At 44.7% G+C, this 17,525-nt stretch overlaps 1 protein-coding gene across 1 annotated transcript in view; it reads left to right on the forward strand.

The window, feature by feature from the left end:
* The window catches only part of CDH23 (cadherin related 23), a 569,738-nt gene that overhangs the window by 417,042 nt on the left and 135,171 nt on the right, over positions 1-17,525 (forward strand). Inside the window, exons 23-28 of the mRNA XM_025203550.1 lie at positions 3,464-3,653; positions 5,297-5,442; positions 6,616-6,835; positions 7,823-7,975; positions 10,893-11,006; positions 13,476-13,624. Coding sequence (XP_025059335.1) covers positions 3,464-3,653; positions 5,297-5,442; positions 6,616-6,835; positions 7,823-7,975; positions 10,893-11,006; positions 13,476-13,624 — 972 coding nt within the window. The remainder of the gene's footprint in view (positions 1-3,463; positions 3,654-5,296; positions 5,443-6,615; positions 6,836-7,822; positions 7,976-10,892; positions 11,007-13,475; positions 13,625-17,525) is intronic.

A 17,525-nucleotide genomic window follows, 5' to 3' on the forward strand; every position in this document is an offset into this window, starting at 1 on the left:
CCCAGCAGATGTCCGGGTAATTTAGATCACCCATGACAACTAAATCCCTTGCCTTAAGTGCCTCTGCAAACTGGCCCGAAAATTCCTGGTCCAGCTCCTTCCCTTGGTTGGGGGGTCTGTAGTTGACCCCCACTGTTACATCCCTCTCCCCACGACCCCCTTGTATCTTGACCCAGAGCACTTCAGCTTGCCCCTCCTCCGAGTCCATTTTGCTGGCAGAGGATGTGAATTGCTCTTTGACATAGAGCACCACACCCCCTTCCTTCTTTCCTTTTCTATCCCGCCTGTAGAGCCTGTAGCCCCTAATTCTCACTGCCCAGTCGTGGGATGAATCCCACCACGTTTCTGTGATCCCTACTATGTCTGGGTTTGAACTGGCTACTCTGAGGGTGAGTTCCTCCTGTTTATTCCCCATACTTTGAGCATTAGTGTAGAGGCACCTGAGGCCTCCTGAGGGTGCTGGTGCCTTCCTCCCACTCCCAGGACAGTTGTGGCCTCCTGCTCCTCAGATGTTTATATTTACCTGTGCTTCCCTTCCTCTTGTCACCCTGCGTGCTGGTGAAGCATCCTCTCCACTTGAAGTGGCCCCTTCCCCCAGCGAAGCTAGTTTAAAGCCCGCCGTACTAGCCAACCTAGTAGAAAAGATACGTCTGCCGTTAGGGGAGAGGTGAAGCCCATCCCGCCCCAGCATGCCCTCCTTACAAAAACCTGGGTTGTTGTCAAAAAACCCAAAGCCTGCCTCGTGGCACCAGCTCCGAAGCTGCCGGTTAACCATGTCAATGTAGGCCTCGTGACGCCTACCCCGTCCACTTACCGGGAGAATGGAGGAAAATACCACCTGAGCTCCTATCCTCTTCATTTGGTGTCCCAAGGCCTTGTAGTCCTCCATGATGTTATCCAGCTTGCCCTTGGATGCATCATTTGTACCTACATGGACCACAACCAGTGGGTAGTAATCAGAGGGCTTGATGATTTTAGGAATGGTCTCTGTGACATTGCGAATCCTCGCTCCAGGCATGCAGCAGACCTGCCGTGTCCAGGGCTCTGGGCGACAGATCGGACCATTGGTTCCCCTCAGGATGGAGTCCCCGATGACCAGAACTTTGCGTCTCCTTCTTCTCGGGGTATGCCTCTTCTGAGCCAGTGATGTAGGTCGAGCGGCTTCAGTTCCTCTGGGGATCAGTTCTTCTGCCTCCTCCTCCAGGGGGGCCAGGGCTGCGTACCTGTTCCCGAGGGGTGTCTGGGGAGCAGGCACAATAGTTGTTCGGACTCTCCTGGCCTTGACAGGTACCTGCTGCCACCAATTAGTTAACAGAAGTACTTGCAGTGCATAAGGTTAAGCATGTGTATAAGCCTCTGTAGGTTTGGCGCTTAAGGTACTGAGACTACCACAATCCTTGCACTTCCTTTGCAAGCACTATAGGCTTTCTGCAGCCTGAGACTGGGGTTTGTTCATTTTCTAGCCCCGGACTTGAACTTCATGTTCTCCACTGTCTATGTGGACCCTGATGTGATTAGCAAGGCATGAAAGTCCATATGGAGACATAGTATATGAATTGCATCCATGCTCTCCACCCTGAGAGTATTGTGGCTCTGTGTGTGTGTGTGTGTGTGTGTGTGTGTGTGTGTGTGTGTGTGTGTGTTTCTTTAAAGTCATGTTTTTGGCTGGTTTCTGCTTTCCTAGCATCGCCTGCGACCTCCTTCAAGGACCTCTCTGAAAGGCATTGATTTAAAGCCTTTCAAATCCCTTCAGCAAAATAAAAGAGAGGGAGAGAGAGAATTATTCTCCATCACGCCGGGAGAAAAATGACGGGCGTGAAACAGAAAATAAATGAGGGAAAAGCGAGGAGAATCTACAAAATCATCAAACGGGAAAGACTGAAAAAAACCCCTCTTGTAATGGAACATTAATCTCTGGGGAAAAGAGGGAACAGGAATGGATGCCATTCTGAGTCCACCATGCAGAAATTAACTCTGAGATACCTCACGGGCCTGTTGATGTCCCTTCCCCATAGGGAGAGCAGGCATTGCTCTCCAAGTGCCCTGTTTATTTAGATACACATTCTTTGGCTCCTCCTGCATCAGCAGAGAAGGGATGAGAGACCATGGCCCTTCTCACTTGTGGCAATTAAAGCTCCCATGTAAATTAATCCTGCTCTCTCTATGCCCTATTCCAAAGTGAGTAATTTTGACTGCCTGAATTCCCCCTGCAGTTCCACTGGATGCTGTATTCTTTACTTCCTCTGCTAAAGTGTTGTACAGTGTTGTTGTGCCCAGTTAGACAGCAACTGCCTTCCACCCTAGAGGGAGGCTGCACTTAAATGGTGGGCAAATAATCTTTAACTACTTCATGCGGCTATTGTGAATGTTGATTAGTCTCAGTAAAATACGTTGAGATCTATGGATGAAAGGTGCGATACAGGTGTTCTGTATTTCTCCTCCAATTTTTAAATCTGAGGTGATGTTTTGCATGCAATACCAGCTTTATTTTATTCAGCATGCTCTGCTCCTGCTGCTTATTCCCCACTTGAAGTCATCTTGCATTTGACATCACAATTAGTTGCTGGGAAAATAATTATTATGTCACCAACATAATACAAATTTAGGTAAGGGACAAGCAGCAGGAGCTGCTGAAGTCCCAAGTAATACATATTTTTATGTAAATGTCCCTCGTAATTAAAAATCCCAGGGGGAGAAAAACAAAACAGAAAATGTGTAACATTCAGGAGAATGATACCTAAAGAGAATGAGTTTAGAAGTTTCCCATAAGTCAACACAAGTTCTTCAACTGTAATAAAAAACTTATGAAAACTTTTTCCCCTCCCTTTTGGTTTGCTTTAGGTTTTTCCCCCTAAGTTTATTTATTATAAATCAGACTTATCAAATAACAAGTATAGAATTTAAATGTACATCCAGCCTTTTAAGGCATGGGTGCTCTCAGCTTCCAGTCCACAAGTCAGATCTGGCCTGCAGTCATGTCCTCCAGCCCGTGAGTCTTCCCACAGGTCTGAAATTTTGCTGCTGCCAAATTTCTAGACCAATGTGGAGCTCCATGGGCTGGATGGCCCCGTGCTTTGGATCATGGTGTATGACAGGATCTGGTTTGGGGTCAGGTCAGCATGTGGAGTCAAGCTGGCAAGTGGCCAGATCCAGCATGTGAGAGCAAGTTGCACATGGTGTCAGGCCAGCATGCTGGACTGCATCCAGGGTCTGACCCTGCTCCCTGACCCTGTGCACTGGATCTAGCCCATGGACTGGCCCCACATCTCATCCAGCCCACAGGGCCAAAAGTATCATTGCCCTAAAATATACATCAAGACAGATGTTTATCTTCCATCAACAGCACTCCCCTAATCCAAGTCAATTTAATTTACTTTTCTGTTCCTTATCTGTGGTCAGAGTCAGCCATACTGATGTACTCTTCTGGTTTAGCAAACTGGCATTTTATATTTGGTCTCTACAGGTGGTGGCTTTTGATCCTGACCTGGCTGAAAATGGCACTCTCCTGTACAGCATCAGGCCACCAAATAAATTCTACAGTATCAACAGCACCACAGGGAAGATCCGGACCACAGGTGTTGTGCTGGACAGAGAGAACCCAAACCTGCAAGAAGCTGAGCTGATGAGGAAGATCGTGGTGTCCGTCACAGACTGTATGCTTCACTTCAGTTCTTCTTTCCTTCATGCTTCCCCTCTTGCTTCCTCCATCCCGTAGCCATTTTTTTCTGTCCTGTTGCGTCAGAGATAGAATCTAGCTTTTTCCACGTCTCTTTTTGTTTCTTTTTTGCACCTTCTCTTGTCAAACTGTATGAGAATCCCTGGGCTGGAACAATAGAAATCCCTTAAATTATCATGTTGCTTACTTTTTTGATACAGCAGGGCTTGTAGCAGACACCATGGTTAAGGTTACATAAGCATTTGTATTCTAAACCCCAATTTTCATTTGCCTGTTCTACCCACATACCATGCTAAAATGTTCCCTGTCTGGCTTCAGCCTAGAGGTGAATTGGGTTTGGGGTGTTGTTTCCTTTTATTTTGAACAAAAACGTCAGCCTCTTTTTGAGGAAAAAAAAAAAAGATAGGACAAAAACATTTACTATATTGAAGAAATAATCTAATTACTTCATTTAACAGCCCAGTCAAAGACTTTAGAAAGGTGAAATTTGGCCTGGAAGTGTACACCTTACAGAGGAGAAAAGCTTGTGTCTATTGCAGTGAAAATCAGGTTTGCTTTTACTGACACACAACCAGGTGGCACTTTGTACATGCACAGTATGTTTTGCAAGGGTTTTCTCGCTTGGTTTGTAGTGTATGCAGCTCACAGAGACATATGTGGTTTACTTAGTTTTGTACTACAGTGTGGATTTTAGGGAATCATTAGGAGAGTTTGCTGCAATGTATGTACATTCTAGGATTCATGGCAGGGCAGGGCTTACAGAGACTGCAGACATTCTCACAGTCATAAGAGACAGAGATCAGAAAGTTCTTCTCTATGGATTGTCAGAGGTTGGCGAAAGGCAGGATCTTCTGCTATGGAATATCTGAGAGCAGGCACCGTTATGGTATGCAGGAGAGAAGTCCCACTCCTAAACTCTTTACCAGATTTTTACTATGACTCAGGCACAGGAATCTGTTCTCTTAAGGTCTGCAGGAAGCGGGGAGGGTTCTCCTGCAGGATGTGTCACACTGCATAGGATAGGGCATTCCAATGGGATCTAGGGAAATGTTTTGTCATTTAGGAAGAAAGGGCCTTTGAAGTCATAGAAATGACTTTTTTTCCTCTAGAAACAGTATTTTAAGAAATCCTATTTTCTAATAATAATAGTAATGAAAAGAGCATTCTTATTGCATAGCTAAATACTAAAAAATGGGAAAGTGACAAAAAAGTTTGTATGCACAGCCTTACCTCTGCCCCCTTGTGTATTTCCATTACCACAGCAGAGGGTAAAGTACACAATGACACATTTTTACCTACACAGAATGACTGCAGTCCTGCGAGAACATAGACCTTGTCTTGCTTTACACGCATGTACACATATTGCTATCATGTTGTCTGTTCTCAGCTATTTACTGGCTCTGACATTAGTATGCAGGATGGGGACTTGGCCTCTGAAGTGTCAGTGTTAGTTGGATTAATATCTCTGGTACATCCAGCCTAAGGAGAATCATCCGACATTGCCCTCATTACAGAAAGAACCAGGACCTTGTCCTACTAAGGGATTTGTTTTGGGAGAGAAGGAGTTTTTGGCATTAACCTTCCTTGTAAATGAAGCTGTGTCTTTCCTGGACTCTGCAGGTGGAAGACCGCCATTACGGGCCACCAGTAGTGCCACGGTATTTGTGAACTTGCTTGATCTCAATGATAATGACCCCACTTTCCAGAACTTGCCTTTCGTTGCAGAGGTCCTTGAAGGCCTTCCAGCAGGCTCATCTGTCTTCCAGGTAAATCTGTTCTTCCCATTGCTTCTCTCTCAATTTGCATTAACTGCTTAACATGTGTAACAATGCTTCAGTGCCGTGGATGTAATTAGCATTATTATTACTGCTTCTTTTGCTGAGGGCCTTCAATGAATTAAGCTTTCTTCCCTCAGTAATACTGGCAACTATCAGCTAGCATCATATATAGCCAGGATAGTATATGGTACTGTTTAAGAGGGTCAGCTTTCCCTGTTCCCATGATTCCATGACAGGATGTTGGGGATCTAACCAAAGGGCAGTAGAGCCACTTAATCTGTTGTTCTGGAGATATTAAAAGTTCATGCTTTCCAGAATCACCATTTCATGTCTAAGCCAGTTCTCACGGTCCATTTTTCGTAGAGACAGAAGTACAGTATGTCCTAGACTAAGGTTTAAGCAAAAACCTGGTTGTAACTGTGCCACTGACTCATTGTTTTGGATGTGTCACTTGTCTTCACTCTGCCTCTGTTTCTCAGTATTAACCTACATCTCAGAAGACTCTGATAATTAGTTACAGAAGGTTTGCAAAGCACTCTGTGGCCATGCTGGCATGGTAAACCTACCATGCTTCAGAGCAGTGTTTTCAAAGCACCCTGCACTGTTCCAGGCAGGTTGCTTCTAAAACTGGAAGCAATGTAGTTATGTCCACGTGCACTTTAGATGGGGTTGCTTAGCACTGCTGAGTGACAGTTAGACCATCTCTGTGCCAGTTAGCAGGCCCATGGTGCTATGAGAACGTGGCTGTTCTGCTTCTGGTTTGGCAAGGAGCTCACTTAGACCGTACCACTCTGAAACACAGTAATACTTGCATTGCAGATATGGCCTGTGAGTGCCAGTGAGTAGTATTCCCACCCTGGAATGTGCCAAGACAGAAGCCTTGTTTCCATCAGGGTAGCATCAGTTTTCTAAGTACAAAGTATATTTCAAATGCAGCCTGCATCATCACACCATACTCTTTCTGTGCTGTAACTATGGGCAGATGTGATGTTTTAAGTACCATTTGTGTTTAACACAGTCTGTGGAAAATGGAGTATTTTTCTAGGTGTGTCTGAAGTTTATCTACTGCTCCATTATCCTCATCAAGGGACTATGTTCAAGGTTCTGTTACAAGAAGTGAAGTTGCTCCCTTTTCTCATCCTGTCTTCTCCCTTTCACTAGGTGGTAGCCATCGACCTTGATGAGGGTCTGAATGGGCAGGTGACCTACCGCACGCAGGTGGGAATGCCCCGAATGGACTTTGTCATCAACAGCACCAGTGGGCTCATCACCTCCGCTGTAGAGTTGGACAGGGAAAGGATATCTGAGTATTACCTCAGGGTGGTGGCAAGTGATGCAGGAGTGCCATCCAAAAGCTCCACCAGCACCCTGACTGTCCGAGGTGATTATACTGCTGGGGGCCCCTGTGCTGTTACAGTCGCTCAAACCAGTAGAGTTCTTGCCTCTACTTGGCTGGTGAGAAAGGAGATGTTTCTATATACTGTGTCCTGGAAGCACCATGGTCATGTGGTACAATGGGAGTTGTCATACTATTGTCTCTACATAGGTTTGTGCGTTGTTTAAGAATTAGGTTCTCAGTGCTGAACATTTTTGTTTGTTAAACCTGTGTTTTAATTGGTAGGATTATATTTGTGTTTCATGTGCCATTAGAACCTCATATAAACATAAACATTGGAAAAGAAATAATGCTCAGTCTTGCTTTTGGATGGAAATGTGCCTCTACCTCTAGCAACTGAGAGCTCTCTGCTATGTACCAGGAGATAACTCTTTCTACACTTAAGCCCCACATTCTCTTGCAGGAGGAGAAAGGGAGTCTGCTTCTGTATATTTTGTTCCCTAGAATCTGCTTAGATTGTGAACTCTTAGAGTTTATGATCCAAGAAAACTTTTCAAGCCAGAGATGGTTTTTCTGACCATGTCTGTATGGCTTCCCTCCTTACCCCTTCTGCACTGCAAACAAAATAAGTCCTAGTCACTTGCTTCTGGATGCACTAAATCTGACAAGTACTCAGAGGTAGGTCTCCCTGAAGCAATCCAAGTGCTTCCCATTGCCACTCTCAGGGTCTCCTGACAGAGAGCCTGAATGTGGCCCTGGAGCACTCAGTCAGGTTTGCTTCAAGCCACCTGGTTTGCAAAATAGCCAGCCTCTGGTGCGGGAAGGAGCACTGAATTAGTGGGGCTTATTTTCCTGGTTGCATTCCCAGGGTCATGGCCAATGGGAATCATAAGCAATGGAAAGTTCCAAAGAATAATCTGCAAAGAACCTATTCTGAAGAACCCATGAGTTACCAAATCACCTTTTCAGTCCAGCAAAGAAGCCAGTGTACATAGCTCAAGGGCACGCTTGTCCATCTGTTCTCTCTTACAGTTCTGGATGTGAATGATGAGAACCCCACCTTCTTCCCAGCTGTCTACAATGTCTCCCTGCCTGAAGATGTACCCCGTGATTTCAAGGTGGTCCGACTGAACTGTACTGATGCTGATGTGGGGCTGAATGCTGAGCTCAGTTACTTCATCACTGGTATAAAGCTTTTCTAAGGCTTCTTCGTGTGTCAGATATATCTTGGCCATACCAGTCATTCAAGTGCAATGGAGAACACTGATCAATCCTAGAGATGTTCTAAAGTTCTGATGCAAAGCAATGTGGGTAAAATATGCAAATCAGACAGCCAAAGGGGCTTTTCATCCTGTTGTTGCTTTGCAAGACTGATTTGCATGGGGATTTGCATATGTTTTCCTACGATGCTTTGCAAATGATAGGAAAACTGTTTTGGGCTGTTTGACGCTGAGAATTATCTATGCTTCATCAACCTGAAAGAGACATCAGCTGTGTGTGTCTGTGTAACATGAGCATTAGCATTTGAAGCAGAACTGTTTCTGGTCTTAGCAAAATCAGGTGAAGTGTTGCCACTATGCAAACATGGTAGAAAATGTGCCTGTTCCTGGCTCTGGGAATGCTGCTGACATAAATGTTAGGCTCAGATCCCTTTCCATTCTATCTTTCAAGTATACTTCATTTTTAACTCCAAGTATTCCTAGCACTGACCAGACGCAATTGGCTGAGGTAGGAATACAAGCTGCAGCTGAATGCAGTTTTCAGTAATGTCCAGGGATGAAACAAAAGACATTTGTGACTTCTAATTTCAGATCCATCCCTAGAAGTGGGGTCAGTTGTACGCACAATAGAATATAAACTGAGTAACTAAAGGGAGGGCGAATGTACGGGGGGGTGCTCAGTATGAGACTGCAAGAGAAACGATGGTGGCATTTCTCTGTACCCAGGGCAGTGTTGTCTGGGTGCCTGTAGGTTTTGGGGTGGTGCTGCTGTCTGTGGGTGTTGCTGTGGTGTTCTGAGAGTTTGCAGTTTGTGTTGCTGAAAAGCTTTGGAGTGATGCTCTGTGCAACTGCCCTTTCTTTCCCAGCTGTTCCAAAAGTTATGCAGTATTGCCCTCTGCTGTATGGAAGTCAGTATGGTACCCCAAATACCATACCTGTTAGCTTTAGCTGCAAGTATTTGCAACCTGTAGCTGATAGAGAAATGCAGTACATTATTTACTTCTCTTTACATTCTTCTTATACAGTTTGATTCTCACTCAGATGGTTTTGACTGAGATAGGAGGCAAAATACTTTTGTCACATCCTTCCTCTCAGTATCAGCAAAGCAAGAAGACCAAAAGGATGTAGCATTGTGTTTTCAAAGTAAATCTGTGGCTGAATGCATGTCTCTATAAACGTAGCACCTCCTTAAACAATATGCTATACGTTGTTTATGTCTTAAACAACATGAAGTAAAACCCTGCACTCCATGTGCTCTCAGGTCCTATCTGCCCATGTTACTGATATAAACATGCTTTAATTCCTGTTACCACTGCAGAGTCAATAAGACAACAGGAGAGCGAGCCAGGTTGGGAATTCTGGTCATAGGATTGGCAGTGCTTTCTTCTCCTGCGACCTGGAGGTTGCATTGCTTCATCTGATTTGCCCCCATAGGTGTAGGACAGTGTTGTGTAATAATGACTGTAAGACCGTGCCTACATCCCAGTGCATTCACCCTTCATTTACCCACTCTGGTTCCATTCCATTACCAGCATGACCCCACTTCTAGATCTGAAATAAGTCCCAAATCCCTTGTTCATCATTTCGAAATAGCTACATTCTAGCTGCAGAAAGTAAAGAAAAGGCAAAACAACCCCAAACAGTTTGTTCTTCAGATACCAGACTGAGTTTTCTGAATATGCTGATAGGTGGCAGTGGTGGGAACTCACTTGCCAAGTGAGTGCATGTAATATGAGATGGGTGCAAAACAGAGAAACTGTTACTGTTACTTTGGAGTTGCTTTTCTCACTGTGGCTACATGGGGTTTGTCCCACAGCCCCTCTGTCTCCTGAAGTAAGAAAATAACTGTGTTTCCCCCTAGGTCCCATGAAAGTTATTACATAAAATGATCAAATTTTCCCTGAAGGCAATGAGAAAACTGCCCATTTGTCTTTTACTTAACACAACATTTCCTGTAACTTGTAAAAGGCTGTTATCTATCCAATAAAGGTCTTGTGTAATCTTTGGAGCAATGGAGAGAAGAGGGCATGTTGTTGGTTTGTTTATTCATGACCATGGAAAACAAAACTTCTTTTCAGGCATGGGTAGATTGTTTTGGTGTACCCAGTTTGGTCACAGACCAGGTCATGCACACAGGGTTGTGCTGGCTAGAACATAGCATGGCAGCGTTGTTTTGTTGCTTAGGTCAGAAAGGGTTGTGCAAGCCTTGCTGGTCACTGCAAGGTCATCATACCAAGTAGCCCTAAGGGTTGGGAGAACCATAGGATATTTCATAACGGTGAAAGACTTTGGCTGTGCTATCTTGTCCTATATCCTGGAGATTGCATTGCTTCATCTAATTTGCCATACCAGATGACACCATTGACTCTGTAATGACTATGGGTGCCTATAGATGTGCTTGGGGGTGGCGTGGCGAGGTTTAATTAGAGCAGTTCCCAGAAAGCCACTCTAACTAAAATGCCTCACTGTCACATGTATTAAACATCTCACATTTCAAAATGGCCACAGGGGCACTTTAACTAAAGTTCATTCAGCAAGTTTTAATTAAAGTGCCCCCACTGCCATTTTGAAATGTGAGATGCTTAATACACGTGATAGTGAGGCATGCTAATTGAGTGCTGTCTGATGCGTTTGAATTAGAATGTGTTAGAGCATGTCTATAATTACCTTACGAGACTAAGCCATTTCTCGTCACTGCTTAAGAGACAAAACAGCTACCTATTGTGGTGTTCTCTGTACGTAGGAAGCATCACTTTGGATCAGTGTTGGTGTTTTCCTAACAAAGTACATTGGATAGATCTCCATTGCTTGGTTTATTTTTAACTTTGTTTGTCCCTTTGTTCTTTTCACCTTTAAAATTGTTTTGTTCTCTTCTCCTGCAGGTGGAAACCAAGATGGCAAATTCAGCGTTGGCTTCAGAGATGGAGTGGTCAGAACAGTAGTGAATCTTGACAGAGAGACTATGGCATCCTACACCTTGATCCTGGAGGCCATAGGTAAGGGTTTCCCCCCTTTTCTTTTTGTGCGTGTTTGCTTTTTGCTGTTCGAGCAGTTGGGTTAGGTTGCAACAAGTCATGTTGCCTTACGGATGCAAAGATAGAAAGAACTGTCTACAAAGCATCATTCCAATCCAGTCTGTGAGATTTATTTTAATATAATAATGTAATAATAGGGTTATATCTTGACCTGTACATGGTGGCAGCTGGTTTAATGGTTGCCAGACAAGTTAATTATCAGTGTTGGTTGTGTCCTGGTGTTTCCTACACTGCTCCACTGTGACCTGAAGGAAAACCTCCTCCTCAGGGTAAGGAGGTGATTTAGTTTTTAGTTACAGTATATTCTGCTGCAATAGTAATATTGTACTGTGGAATTATGGTGCCACAAAGTCAGTCTCAAAATGTCATGCCAGCCCCTGCCAATTAACACTGTGGAGCCAGCTGGCATGATTAAAGGGACTAAGTGCCAGAAACATTCTGGCCACAATCACCACAGGCCTACAGTGCTGTGTTAGTTTCCAGGACATTTTATGAAAGAAGAAATTAAATGGCAAAGGAAATTCCCATGGAACACAGAATCTGCTCTTGAGGGAATGCAGGTGAAAACCAGGTGGTAGATGCTCCAGGATAATATAATCAAGTTACCAGTAGTTTCCTGGTATTTAGAGATGAGGATAATAACATTTCTCTGGTAAGGATGTTGGCCCCTTTCTACTTAGCAAAGCAGAGGAGAATTCTATCTTTCCAATTGCCAAAGAACCCCTTGCACGGTTAGGTTATCTCTTATATTACTGATTGGTGGGAAAGTTGGTAAGCATATCTAAAAACATAATGGATCAGCTCAGATCATCAAATAATTACCCAAATTCTTGTGTTTTCCAAGTTGCCAGGTCCCATAGCCTCCAACTTTGATAACTTAGCAGTTGGCTTGTGTCAAGGTATGTTGTTAAAAACATGTTAAATTCTTATTTTTCATTCTTCTTGGTAACCCTTGGAAACTTAAAACCAAACTGCATTTTTTTGCCACTTCTAGGTCATTGATCCCATAGCTAGGATCCTATGATCCTATATGCAGTCATGCTTTATCAGAGCAGGATATTGTGTAAACACTGTTCTCCCATGGGTTTTAAAATTTCATTAAAGATGAAGAGAAACAGGATATAGGATGTGAAGGTCATTTTCTAGGCCTCTTAACTTTTACCAGTTCCTCAGTAATTGGCAATGAGTTGATGGCTCAGTGCATGGGATTGCTGTGCTTGTATTTCTTATGATGTCATATACTGGTTCCCAGTAGATCACTTAGGAGACCTTTCACTGATGACCAACCTCTTGGCATAATTGGACAGTTCTTAATTTAGTAGCATAGTAATACTGAAGGGTGTGGCAGGCCAGTAGGGGGCGCTCCTGCGTTGAGCCACGCACCTCACTGCGCCTGACCACCTTCCAGGTGCCAAGTGCCCCCCTGGGGGTGCCTCACGTCTGACTGGCCCCCTTCCTGTAGCACACCTGCTAGCCTGGGGGTTCCACTGCCACCACCCAGGGCTGGGCTTGATCCTGGCACTGTGCCCCCTGGGAAATACAGGCCTAGTAGCCCTCGAGGGTACTTGATTCACTTCAAGAACTTGGGATGCTTCCCTCAGTCAGAAGCACAAGTAGTGGTCTCCCTTAGTCAGCCGAACCAAGGGGACCCCAAGGCATAATCTAGACCTACTCCCAATAAGTCTCCCACGCTAGGTACAAAGGAGAACTTTATTGGTTACCAGGGGTAGGGTTGGAATAGGGTACAGGGTAGAGCAATATCAGAGAAATCCCATAGAGCAAAATCCCATGACTGGGTAGCCTTTGATTACGCATCTGAGTTACTGCAAGCTATATATCTAGTTAGATCTCAGGTAGATTACTCACAAGTATCATCCAGAGACAGGTGGAGACTCCCTCTGGAGGCAGGCAGTTCCTTGATCATGAGTTATGAGAGAGAGAGCAAGTTTCAGATGGTTCAGCTGTTCTCCCTCTCTGAGTCTTCCTCATGGCTGCTCCTGCCCCCTCCTCCTGGGCAATCCTTAACTTATATAGCCCTTATGACCTCATTTACCTGGTCCAATGGAGGCCAGCATCTGTTGGCTGTCAGCCAACCAATTTGAAATGCATCACTAGTTGCTGGGCAGACTGGCAGTTCCTAGCTCCCCAGGAAGGAAGCCCCTCACCCAGGTATGTGATACCATTCACATAGGCAGAGGGAGCAGGTTTCCCCCCTCCCTCAGGAATGTATCCAGCTCAGGTTACCTAAAGAGATAGGGTAAGGTGTGTATCCTCTGCTGGGCCCATCCTAACCAAATTGTCACAGAGCAGAGTTTTTGGGGAGAAATAGAGGTGGCCTTCTGCCACAAAGGGATTGTCTATGACCAGCAAAAGAACTTCCTGTGTTTAAGAAGGTGAGGTAAATCACTCCATGTTTTGATTTTTTTACAGATAATGGCCCTGCAGGGAACAGGCGGACTGGGACAGCCACCGTGTACGTCACTGTGCTAGATGTCAATGACAACCGGCCTATCTTCCTTCAGAGCAGTTATGAGGGAAGCGTACCTGAGGACATCCCAGAATCCAGCAGTATAGTGCAGGTAATTGACTCTCCATTTTTCTTGGGTCCAGTAGAAGAGTGTGAGATGGGGAGTCTCACCTCCATTCCCTCTATCTACCTTCTTGCAGTTAGCGAGAGAGACAGATACTGAGATATCTTTCCACCTCTAAGTCACAAGATTACCTCTTTGCCAGTGCAAAATTATTCCTGTTTCTGTACTTGTTAGTCATTCATTTCAATCTCTAGATGGTCTAAAAATCAACAGAGAGGTAATCTGGTAGAAAGGAAGCTGGGCAAGTACAGACAGGGGCTCAAATGGTAGTGCTATGAAAGAAAAAACTTGAAATGGCTTCTATCCATTTTTGAGAGAGAACTGCTAGCAGATGCCTTTTCTTTTCACTTTCTTTGGCTTTTCTTCTCCTTTTGGCTCAGTTGGCATCATGTGTGGTATGTGAGGCCAAGGCCCTAGCAGCAGCAGAGCTGTATTTTGTGAGTTCCAATCCTGCCTTGGGTAAACTAACATTTTTCAGAGTGTGGAGAGGAAGGAGAAAAATAGGCAGGTCTCAGTAGCAGGCACCAAAGGCACCAGAACAGAGCTGCTTTCACAGGGACATTTGGCTAAGGCCTTAGCATCTTTTCTTTCCTCCTAGGGAGTTAAGAGGCTGGGAGGACACAGAGCTGAGTTTCTGAAGAGAGCAAGTGTGTATGTAAAGAGGCTCTGAGGGGAAAATAGTAAGAAAAGAGCTTGGAGTCTCATTTTTATTTTTGTCTCCCCTTTGGAACTTGCTATCAGTAGCTGAATGGCTGAATGAACAGCTGAATGAATGCATGTATTCATTGAGCCCCTGAGCTGTTGGTTTCCAACTTCACTTCAAATCAAAACACTTTCTGGAGCAGGCACCCAAGCGTCTTTGCAGTGCACCCTGAGAGGGCTTCTTGTGTCTTGAATGTATGGCTTGGTGCCATAGCAGTAGATTTAAAGATTGTTTACTTACACCGGAGATGGTTGCGGTGCAGGCTGGAAAAATTGCTTGAGTTGCGGTTACAGACAGGAAAGAAGAGAGGCGGACAAGAGTTCTAAACTCACGAACTCTAGCCCAATCTGGTTGGAGGCTCTAAACCGCGAGCCCGTCGTGCCAACCGAAGAAAGTACTCGTCCGAAAGAGCTCTGAATAAACTCACACGAAGTTTGCTAGGCTCCGTGGGTCCGGTTCTTTTGTGCGCAGGGAGGGATACGTCTAGGAATCTATCGGCAACGGGGAGAGGCCAGAGGCTGATCAGACCTCTGTCCAACTTGGGCGGAAACCACTCACGCTTTTTATCGGGCAAGAAAGCCAATCACTAGCCGCCACGTGTGAATAATTTAGAACTGGCCAATAATGGGGCTCAAATTAGCATACAAATGGCGGGAACTCTTTGCAACGAGCATTTCTGTGCTGCAACAAAGAAATGCACCCTGCAAAGAAAGCTTCAAATTGGCGGGAAATTCTCCCTTGCACCGGAGTTCTCTTTTGCAGCAGAAAACTCCACCGTGCAAAGAAGCTGTAATTTAGCGGAACAATTTAGCAGTGCCAAAGCACACAAAACAAAAATCACACCCTTTGGGTTGTGACACATTGAACCCTTTTGATGAGAGTTAAACTGAAATATGTTTTCTCATGAAAAGGTGTTATTAAGAAGAAATATAAATACTTGGAACATACCTCTTGTTTATGCAGGAACTTTTTTGTTGCTTCAGCGTGGCATGGTGGTCCATATTAAGAGGCAATGCAACAACAGCTCAGAACCAGAACCAATCTTCATAGTAGAACCCCTCCCCAGAGACGAAGATGCTTTCTAATACACATACTGAAAGAAAATGTCCCCTGAAAGTCTGAAAGAGGGAGGAGGTGACAACCTTGCAGAATTCACCAATAAAACCCATTTCAATAACCCAACTTTTTATCAAAGGAGAGTAAAATGCATTACACTGCATTTAAACCGTGTCAGTTAAGACAGCAATACAGGGAAAAAGTCAGTTTAACTCAACAGAGTGAGCTGAGGTACCTGCTTTCTCCATCCCTTTGGAATTTTCCTGACTTTTCTAATGTGTCTAAGCTTTTAAGGCTAAAAGTGCTCAGGACCTAACAGTTCCCGATTGTTCTTGAGGGGGCACCTGCCACTTCCCTGATCATACTGTGAACTGTTCAGTGCTGGGCATTTCACTTAAATAATGAAATAGGAACTGTCAGGGACTGCATTTTTTTTAATTGGCCCTTAAATATTAAAATATGCCATTTTTATTTATGCTGCCTTCTTCAGGCAGCCTTTCTTTAACAGGGGAGCCGATAATCCCGCTTGTTGTATGTCCTTACAGATAACTTCTCTCACTGGTTATACATCGTGTTCAGCAGAAATGAGTGGGTACATAGTTCCTTTCCATGTAACCGTATCTGGACCGTATCTGATAAAGAAGACCTTTATCATGATTTCACCTTTATCATGCGCAGATTTCCCTGATCCTCCTGTTCACTGAAACAGCTTCTCAGCAGACATTTGTGGAATTTATCATTAAATGTTTGACAGCCTGAGAATTATAATGTGGCAATATCTATGCAGATATTCTCTGGGAAGCAGGCAGAGGCATGCATGACACCTGTTTAGGAAAAGGCCAGCTGAAAGAACACATTTTCTGCATACAAAACTTCAAGCTGTTCTGGAATGACAGTGAGTGTCTTTTAAAGGAGGCCCTGATTCAAAAACAAACCAGCTAAAAGAATAAACGTTTAAGTACCCTAAATGAAATACAAGAGACATTGTCAAGGAATATTTCTGCATAAGAGGAATACAGAGTTTCAGATACACCATTTACAGTTTGTGTAGTATACCTAGCTTCGGTCACCCACTTGAGGGGCCAGCATTTGTTATGTGGTGAGATTCTGGCTGTTAGCCCAAGTCACTTGTTTAGATGTTGTGATCACCTATACACTTGCCCAAAGCCTGCTCCAATGCATTCTAATTAGCACAGGTGGCAGAATGCTTCTCCAAGCATGGCTGTGAAACCCCTGGAGTCCCTGCAACCCTTACTTTCTGGACAATCACCCCTTCTGTCACCGTGATGTTTATTATTATTATGGAGGCTGCCCCAGGGTTTCCCAAATTACTGTCAAATGACCACCAGGTGCACTGTGGTCCCTGCCTTATGGGCTAATTGCATGGCTCAGTTCCTCCTCTACACCATGCCCCATGCCTCGCAGATGGCATCCTCATTGTTCTCTTTCGCTTAGCCTCTCACTAGGCCCCTGGACACTTGCTGGTCCCACCCTCTCAGCCTCTCACTAGGCTTCTTAGATCAATTAGCCCTGGTCCGCACCTGCCAGCAGCTTCGCAGGCTACCTGATCTCTTGAAGAGGCAGGCATCCCAAGTGCCCTGCCACAGCAGACTCAATCAAGTCTGCTGTGACTAGTTTAGAATACTCCAGCAACCTTGGTGTCACATCTCCACATTTCAGGGGCGAGCTTTAGTTAAAGCACCCCCTTGCCAGCATTTTGAAGTGCAAGACACTGAGTACACGTGATGCTGTGGGCATTTTGATTAGAACAGCAGAGCTCTGTTTCTTTCTCCTCCACATCCTGAAGCATGTGTAAAAAGATGCCCTGCATGACTTAGCCAGCGTTTTCCAAAAGAAATTAAGCAGCAGCATCTGAACTGCCTACAACAGCTTCTTACAGGTGTCTACTGGATCTCTCCCCATTTCAGACCTGGAAGCAACACCTCCAGACATGTTTGTGAATCTGAAGTAAAAAAAAATCTCAGCTCCCCTTCCACCCATCCTCAAACCCTACTTCTCAGCATTTCCTAGAAAGGGGTCACTGTTAACAGTTAAAAGGCAAAGGATCCCCTGGAGCCCAGTGGTAGAAACTCCCCAGAACCCCAGTAGGGATTCTTATAAGAGCAGGTA

Source organism: Alligator sinensis, unplaced genomic scaffold (assembly GCF_000455745.1).
Source record: "Alligator sinensis unplaced genomic scaffold, ASM45574v1 scaffold546_1, whole genome shotgun sequence".
Classification (NCBI taxonomy): Eukaryota; Metazoa; Chordata; order Crocodylia; family Alligatoridae; genus Alligator; species Alligator sinensis.